A 9,310-nucleotide genomic window follows, 5' to 3' on the forward strand; every position below is an offset into this window, starting at 1 on the left:
CGGAAAAGAAATCGTCTGATCTGACAATAGAAGAGGCTCGTGCAGTTGACCGCGTGCGCGTGCCTTCGCAGGAAGACGTGGATTTGCCTCTCGTTTGCAAAATGAGTAGAAATCGAGTGACACGGGAAGTCCACGCATCCGGCGTGCAAATAAATGCGCGGTCGCTATCTGCCGTGAGACGAAGAAGCCACTCGCATATCTTATCCGTCTCTCGTTGCTTGCTCCTCTTCCCCCGCCACTACCTTTTTCAGAAACGACTGATAATGCTCGCACCAGCGACGGATGATTTCCGGACAAGATATGTCCTCGAGGGCCGCCTCACGAGGCCTTTGATTTCACGGATAAGCGGATAAGCGACCGATCCCCGCGGAGTCAACAACCGCGAAATCGTCGCGATGATGTTACCCGCCTACGAAGAGGTCCGTTTCCCAGGATCCGGCGCTGAAAAGTTGGCGAACACGACCATTAGGCGGATGGAACGAAACGTTTCGCAGCAAATGGGCCTTGAAATAATTGGGTACCGAGCTTGAAGCGTTTGTTAGTCGATGATCCAAGCATTTGGGAGTCGATGCAGGATATTTAGTATCTGGGGAAATTTTTAGCGACTTTGGTCCCCCTGCGTACCGGGGAATTATTCTTTTTTTTTTTGGGTCAAATGGGAATGATTCTTCGGTGGTCAAAGTTCCTTAGATATATTAATTATATAAGAATAATTTTTATGTCATAATTTTGGTGGATGAGACATTTGAATAGTGCAAAGATGTGAAGGAATTTTTAGTCAGTTGCAAGTTATACGAAGAGTGATTAAAATGGTTGACTCATCATTTTGTCAGAAACTGATCCTCAATTCTATTATTTGCAATTTTCTATATCCCCAAAACAATTCTTTCGAAGAAAACATCAGGATTATTTTATTAGTAAAAAGACAAGGAATATTTATAGTAGATTTATAATAGATATCAATATCATTGCAAACCATACTCTCTAGTCTAACACTCGATATAACTGTTGCAAGTCATCTAGTATTCAAGACACACATTTCATATCATCCATTGTGTCTTTCCATTATGGTTGCTCTGACAATTAAATATTATCTGTGACTATCGATCACGTGTAGCAATTTCTGAGAAAAGTTCAAGTTAAAAAATGATAGAACATGCAATCTTCAGGATGTATCAAATTTTTTTTTCATAGCAGAAAAATTTTTTTAACGAGAAGAAAATTTGTGGAGAAAATCATTCTCTTCTCACAAGTACACGAGAGTAAATCTTTAGTGGCTGATTTGAATCTAGGAACCGTCACGTTGATCCAGTCTTTTATCATTTCTACAAGTAATTCTATATTTTGTTTTATTATTTATGATCTGTAACTTCTGTTTCTGTTATAACAACTGTTGCTAACACGCACAGTGGGAACAGGATGAAATATTATGAAAAACGCTAACAATCATCGATCAATACTACATTCAATCGGCAGGTTCATCGCGTAATCGAGCTATAGTGATTCCATGGGATCCTTGCACACGCACAATTTATTACTAGTCAATGAAACTTGTTAATCAACTTTCCAGTTCCTGTATTGGAATTCTTCATGAATTACTTTTTACGGAATTAATTTATTATAGGAGCTGGTTCGTTGTTAGGAAAAATCGAATATTATCTCATTATCGAGTATCTATCGATTACTTTAGAATTTTAAAAGAAAAATTCTATGCGTAAACACATCGTAGATGGACGTCGATAAGCCTGAGGTACTTATTACTCGGCTGCGTAAGTAGTTTTTTACACAGTCGTTCCAACACTTATGAAAGAATTAACTGCACGAGTTCTGCTAAAATTGGAATCTTCAGCTTGTTTTGTATTTATTATTCCAGCTTTACTACAACAATTTCTTCCATCGAAAAAATTTTTAATTGGAATGATGTTCTACTTTAAAATTATTTCAGTCGTAAATTTTGTTCTGAAATAATTACAAAGTGTCAAGAAGAATATATTTATTTGTATTTTTATGCATAGCAATTTAATCAAATATCAGTCTTCTTACAGTACTTTTATAGAAAGGAATTTTTAACTTCAGAACTTTTAAAAAATTTTCTTTTTAAACAAAAATTCCACGGAAAATATTACAATTTTTTAAAGATTGACTATCGTTAAAAAATATTTCTAATACACAGGAACTTTTATTTTAATTTTTTCTTTATTCAAATTAGAACTATTTTCATTGAAACTTATAATATGAAAACTTTTATTTTAATATCTTTATTTCATTGAAGATCCGTTGAAAGAGTTCCCTAACTATTTCGACTCTCAATGGCAATTCCATTTCTTCTGCAAAAATTTTAATCCTGCAAAGATTTTAAATATACGTAAAAATCCATACTGCCACAATTTATGCAAGACGGAGAGGAACTAATACATAATCTAGATCCCAATAATATTCCGATTCGGTAATTTCGAACATACAGCCGCACGGTTACAGCGGAATCGAAACGATTAAAATCCTTTCCGTATTTTTTCCTTTCCCAGAGAATATCATTTCCCCCCTCGGCGATCTTCTGAAATAATAATTGTTTCGGCCACGAACAATTCTTCTGGTAGAACAGTCGTTGTTCGTGGTCGTGCTTATCGCACAGCCACTCTGTGCTCCTAACCCTTAGTTGAACCCTCAAAAGCTGGTGCTTCTGATACGCAGAATGTCTTCGTGCGGAGACTAACTAGTGATCAAGTTACTTGTCCAAGAGTAATCTGACGAAAAGTCCTGAATTTTCCCATAAGGAAGCCTCGGTTTCCCCTGCCAAGGTGACAACGACGAACATTGCCTACCGGAGGGAGGATTGGTCAAACCAATCCTCATCGTCGTCACCTTGGCAGGGCGGTTCCTAACAATTAGCAACATTCCCGCCCACCCTGCCGTCCAGTGTCCAGGTAGACCATGCAGGAGTGAGCGAGAACGCTGCGTTGTTATTAATTTTTTGGGAAATACCCAACGACCGCGAGACCCCGGTGGTCCGCAGCTGTGCGCCAACGCGGGTTTACGATACGTCAATCGCTATTGAGGCAAGGAAGAGCTCCAAGGATTCCAAGTCCCGTGTAGAGTTTGGAGATTCCTTAACGACCATATCCTAATTTATCAAGTAAAAATGTCTTGAAGGCCTAATCCTCAAAAATAGCGTAAAGTCACGTACGTATCATAAACCCGCTCGCTGTACCGACCCTGAACATGCCGCCCACCTTGAACGTGCAACGTTCAACATATATACGAAGGTGGACGCTAATGGAGACTAGTTCGCTTATAACTTAATGCTAGTCGTAACGTCATTACCCGTTGTACATTTAAACCTATGACTATGTGTCGAAATTATTTACAACAATATAATACATCTTAAGCTACTGATGTTGTCGGCGTACTTATGAACTAGATCCGTGATTTAGCTGTTGTCCCTTGACTGCACCCTTGCCCATGGACCCTTCAATCTCTGGCTCATCCATTGGTAGGATGCATAGTTTGCTTACTGGCCTCTTGAAAATTCCATCGGCAGTTTTAACCGACACCACCCGTAAACCGCCATCCGTGCCCTGATGGAGCTGTGTGACTCTTCCCAGACTCCAGCGAAGTGGGGGTAGATGGTTTTCTTTGATGAGAACCATCGTACCTAGTGATAAATTCTTTGATGCAGGCGTACGCCACTTCGTACGCTGCTGCAGTTGGTGCAGGTATTCTCTTTGCCAGCGTTTCCAGAAGTTCTGAAACATCTGCTGAATTAATTGGTATCTTCCTAATCGGTGACTGTTGACATCCGTAATGTCCTGCTCCGGCAGGGCAGTTAGTGCATCGCCGATTAGGAAGTGGCCTGGGGTTAAGGGATTCAAATCAGAGGGATCGGAGGATATGGGACTGAGAGGTCGGGAATTCAAACACGATTCGACTTGCGTTAACAGCGTGTATAACTCCTCGAATGTTAGACGTTGTTCGCCGATTATTCGCCTTAGATGATATTTCGCGGATTTGACTCCACTTTCCCATAGCCCTCCAAAATGTGGTGCATGCGGCGGAATTAATCGCCATTCTATTCGCTCCGAGCTTAAAAAATTTGAAATCTGACGATTATGATCATTGCTCTTTACCAATACCCTTAAATCCTTCAATTCATTTCTTGCCCCTATGAAGTTTGTACCGTTATCGCTAACGATGCATTGACATCGTCCCCTACGCGCAATGAATCGTCTTAGACAATTGAGGAATGCCTGAGTGGTCAAATCAGTGGCTAACTCTAAATGTGCGGCCTTGGTTGCAAAGCATACGAAGATACATAAATACGCTTTCGTGGTTACCTTACTTCGAGTTCTGTCCTTTGTTAAGAAGGGGCCCGCGTAATCAATGCCGCAGGTAGAGAACGGTCGAGCGGGTGTCACTCGAGCCGCAGGTAAATCACCCATTAAATATTGCGTGCTCTGAGACTTAAACCTAAAACACCTGACGCAGTTTCTAATAATACGCCGTACATTTCGCCTACACGACAATGGCCAGTATCTTTCACGTAGCGACGCTGTTACGGATTCACAACCTGCATGTAAGAGCCTAATGTGTTCCGCCCTAATAATGAGGTCGACTATTGGATGTTTCGATGGCAATATAATGGGATGTTTTTTTTTAATAATCTATAGGTGCCTTGTTTAATCTTCCGCCCACCCTAATTAGACCTATACTATCCAGAAATGGAGTGAGCGACAGCAAACAGCTTGACCTGGACACTGGTTGGCTGCTTCGTAACGCGGATAGTTCCCTTGAAAATATCTCCAGTTGTGCCATTTTAATTAGAGTTTCCTCAGCTCGACGTATTTCTACTATTGTTAATGTAATGTCCTTATAATCTGCATTATTATCCTCTGTATTTTTGCGCAACCTTGTTACAAACCTCAGGCAGTAAGCTGTTACTCTAAGCAATCGCGAATAGCTAGAAAATTTACTAAATATGTCAAAGGTATTCCTTACTGAAGCAGTGCAAACCTGCTTTACCCCCCTTTCCTCCGGTATATCAAACGACTCGATTATTGACGGAGACCAATGTTCTCGATCCCTTGAAAGCCAAGAAGGACCTGACCACCACTGGTTATTATTGGCTAATGTTGCGGCATCTACCCCACGCGAGATCAGGTCTGCGGGATTATCGTGGGACTTTACGTGGCTCCAGGTAGAACCGTTCGTTAGTTCCTGGATCTCTGCGACTCTATTCGCCACGAACGTTTTCCACCTACTCGAAGGACTTTGAATCCATGAAATCGAAATAGTGGAATCCGACCAATACTCTATTTCGCTAATCGGAACAGTCAGTGCTTGTTTCACCTTATTCATTAATTGGGCCAATAAAAGTGCCCCACATAATTCCAACCGTGGAAGGCTGGTAGCCCGTAGAGGCGCGACCCTTGATTTGGCACAAATGAGCTTTACTTCCCATTGACCTGAAGCGCCCCTTGACCGTAAGTATATGCAGGCCCCGTACGCCTTTTCCGAGGCGTCTGAAAACCCGTGTAACTCTGCCCTTGTAAGATTCTCAATTGCTACCCAGCGCGGAATGCTTAATTCGGTTAATTCATGTAATTCGCATCGATATTCTAACCATTGGGTGTGCAGTTCTTGTGGAACTGCTTCATCCCAGCCTGCCTGGATTTGCCATAATTTCTGCATGATTAATTTTGCTCTCGTAATTATTGGCCCAATCAATCCTAAGGGATCAAATATTTGCGCAATCTCTGACAATATGAGTCGCTTTGTCACGCGTTTCTCCTGCGTTGACCTAACCGTAAACCTAAGTACGTCCCTTGCGGATGACCATTGCACACCGAGAGTTTTCGAATCTTTATCCGCGCTAAGATCTTTGCTTGATGACGCATCTAGATTAGCAACGATCGCTGGACAATTCGTTGTCCATTTCCGTAGATGAAGCCCGGCCTGCGCTAGAACCGTTGAAATTTCCTCTCTTATACGTTTGATTTCCGAAATAGTTTGGGCTCCAGTCAACAGGTCATCTACATAAAAATCATCTATAATGGCGTTGCTTACTACCGGAAATGTCTGTGTGCATTCTAACCCTATTTGTTTTAATACCCGTGTCGCTAAAAATGGGTGCCGATGCTGTACCATATGTCACTGTATTTAGTTCGAACGTTTCTATTGGCGACTCTTGATCGGAACGCCATAGAATTCTTTGAAATTTCCTATCTTTCGCATCGATTACAATCTGCCGGTACATTTTTTCTATATCGGCCGATAGAACGTAGCGATGCTGCCTAAACCGGACCAGTATCGAAAACAAATCGCGTTGCACCGTTGGCCCGACCCATTGCGTCTCGTTTAGTGATAACCCTGACGACGATTTCGCCGACCCATCGAATACGACCCGGACCTTCGTTGTCGTACTAGATTCTTTGGTAACGGCATGATGTGGAAGGTAGTACGAGGGTTCATTTTCGTCATGTGGGACGGAAATGCGAGACATATGTCCCAAAGCCTCGTACTCCTTCATAAACTGGACATATTGTCGGTGCAAATCCGGTTGTTTAAGTAATTTTTTCTCTAACGATATTAATCGGCGCTTAGCTTGTTCCCGTGAGCTTCCCAGTTCGGTAATGTTATCGCGAAACGGTACCCGGACAATGAATCTGCCGCTTGTATCTCGACGCGTGGATTCAGTAAACATTCGTTCGCATGGATTGAACAGGTCAGGTTTCTGAATGGCTGTTTCCTCTAATTTCCAAAACCTTTCTACCTGTCCCAGTAGCTCTATGTTGGTTACTAAGTTACACCTGTTCAATGTAGACCTATTTTCCACCGGCCAGGTCAACCTTCCCCCTAATACCCACCCGAGTAGCGTCTTTTGCCAAATTAACTCGGGCCCCGCCTTGTGTTGTCCGACACACAAGAGTTTCCAGAATACGCTCGCCCCGAGAAGTGCTTCGATTTTTGTGCATTTATTAAAATATGGGTCGGCAAGTGTTATATTTGAAGGAACTGGAATTTTGGATTTGTTCAAAGGCAGATTTGGCATATCGTCCGTTATTCTATCTATTGTTAAACATGATAGAGTTGACTGGAAATTATTGCACCTAGAGAACAGGTTTAACTCTATTTTTCCTTTAATTAAACTCGGTGTACTCCCTAAACCAGAAACCGTAGTCTTAATTGGTGTTGGAACCATACCTATTTTTCTACAAAATTCTGTCGTTACGAAGTTTGTTTGAGAACCTGAATCTAACAGCACCCGACATTCCCGTTTCTTGCCCTGCTTGTCTTTAATGTGTACTACGGCGGTTGATAGTACTGTATGGTCTATAGAATCGCTCGCGAGGTTTGCGACACATGTTGCAGAGGTTGACGCTATTGGCTGCTCCTGACTGTTCACGATTTGGGTTTGCATGGATTTAAACTTATCTTCGTGCAGTAAGGTGTGGTGTCTTCTACCACAAATAGAGCAACCCTTTCGAGTGCAATTTTGTACCAAGTGTCCTGTTTCCAGGCAATTATAGCATCTGTGGTGGTTGAAAACTATATCTCTTTTTCCCCGTATATCTAATTTTTTGAATTTGTCACATTTATATAATGCATGACTGCCCTGACATGCTGAGCACTGAGAAAAGGTGCTAGCTACGTGCGCGGTGACCTTCTCATATCTTCTACTACCTGAGGGCTGTAACCGTCGCTCGACCCTTTCGGACACTACCTGAGCTGGCGTCGTTGTATTTTCTAAATACTTCGACCGTTCCTCTAAAAAATCCGCGAAATGGTTGAACGTAATATTTTCAGCAGATATTACCCGTTTTTCCCATTCTCGGGCGGAAACTACATCCAGTTTTCTGGATAGTAAAGGAACAATTAGCTTATCCCATTTCTCGACAGGCTCCCCCAGCGATTTTAGTGCCAGTAAATGATTTTTCGCGTCATCCAGATAATCCCTCAATGCGCTCGCGGAAAATTTTTTAACTGGTGCAATGTCCAGTAAGGCGTGCACGTGGTGCCTTAATAACGCCGTCGAGTCTTGGTATCGTGTCACCAACGCGTCCCAGGCTACCCTATAATTCGCCTCGGATATCCCTAACGCTTCGATGACGCGTGCTGCAGAGCCTTGCAATACCGAATTTAAATAGTGATACTTCTGCAGGTCCGACAGTGACTCATTTTCATGTATTAATGACATGAACGTATCGCGAAATTTGATCCAGTCATTGTATTTCCCGTCAAAATGTGGAATTTGGATTGTCGGCAATTTTACGTGTACTTGATTCGACCCATCCGTTACCGCTGGACTCGCAGAAGGTTGTTGTCGTTGAGACGAACGTGAAGCCAGAATGTGCGACTCGATTTCGGCTATTAAATTGAAATACGTCTCTTCGAATTTTTCCCTGAAGGTTTCATGTGCCCCTTCTAGATCTGTACCCGACACTAACAGCTCTATCCTATTTTGTATTTTATTGAAATTGTCGTACAATCCGACATTCGCATCTAAGCGCTTCTGGAGCGCACCTATCGGTGTAACACCCGCCGATTCCGTGAAAAACCGCTTTAAACGCGTGAGTGACGCCTTTAGTATACCGCGCTCAGCAATCAACGTTTTTAGTTCGCTATCCATGGCGAGGTTCTAATCACGCAAGTCGAATGTGAAAGTGGAAAGGACTTACTTAGAGGATGACTTCGTAATTCGGCGATGCGATGCAGACCCAATTCCCGCTGATGTTACGCAGGAAACCCTTTAACGCCGATTCCTCCAACGTTGACTCTGAACAGCAGTCCCGTTGATCACGTTTGTCCTCCCGTTCGGATGCTGCACCAACGTGGCCTGCCCACGCTGTTGGTCAGCTCCTTGCTGACGTTGTCCCGATGACACGTCTCGAAACCTGGATGCTGGAACTGTCGCCTTCCCGACGACGATATCAGCGTCCACTGATGGCTCCGTTTCCTTGATTGCTCCAATATTATTGGAGATGTTGTCTGTGATGTTGGTCGGCTGCTGGATGGAGATCCCTGTGTCCTGCTCTCAGCTTCCCTTCACCAACCACAGTCACCCACTACCGTTCCTAGGATCTGATTCACGAGATCCGGCTCGAAGGACCAATGTTTCGGCCACGAACAATTCTTCTGGTAGAACAGTCGTTGATCGTGGTCGTGCTTATCGCACAGCCACTCTGTGCTCCTAACCCTTAGTTGAACACTCAAAAGCTGGTGCTTCTGATACGCAGAATGTCTTCGTGCGAAGACTAACTAGTGATCAAGTTACTTGTCCAAGAGTAATCTGACGAAAAGTCCTGAATTTTCCCAT

General features: G+C 43.0%; 1 protein-coding gene across 1 annotated transcript; it reads right to left on the reverse strand.

Annotated features, from left to right (window-relative positions):
• Positions 1-3,407: 3,407 nt before the first annotated feature.
• On the reverse strand, positions 3,408-8,623 carry LOC122401299. Its single transcript, XM_043403363.1, has 3 exons — positions 6,106-8,623; positions 4,745-6,026; positions 3,408-4,464 (listed from the first exon to the last, which is right to left on the reverse strand). The coding sequence occupies exons 1-3, from the start codon at positions 8,621-8,623 to the stop codon at positions 3,408-3,410; spliced, it is 4,857 nt and encodes a 1,618-aa protein (XP_043259298.1).
• Between the last annotated feature and the right edge of the window lie 687 nt (positions 8,624-9,310).

Source organism: Colletes gigas, unplaced genomic scaffold (genome assembly GCF_013123115.1).
Source record: "Colletes gigas isolate AHSC1104 unplaced genomic scaffold, ASM1312311v1 Colletes_gigas_Sc00023, whole genome shotgun sequence".
Taxonomy (NCBI): domain Eukaryota; kingdom Metazoa; phylum Arthropoda; class Insecta; order Hymenoptera; family Colletidae; genus Colletes; species Colletes gigas.

Excerpts from the sequence above, each read along its gene's own strand:
- LOC122401299 (XM_043403363.1), bottom strand. The coding sequence starts at position 8,623 with ATGGATAGCGAACTAAAAACGTTGATTGCTGAGCGCGGTATACTAAAG. Across the intron at positions 6,027-6,105 it reads ACCCATTTTTAGCGACACGG|ATGACCTGTTGACTGGAGCC; the intron begins GTATTAAAACAA and ends ATTTTTATGTAG. Across the intron at positions 4,465-4,744 it reads AGCAGCCAACCAGTGTCCAG|GTTTAAGTCTCAGAGCACGC; the intron begins GTCAAGCTGTTT and ends CAGGTGTTTTAG.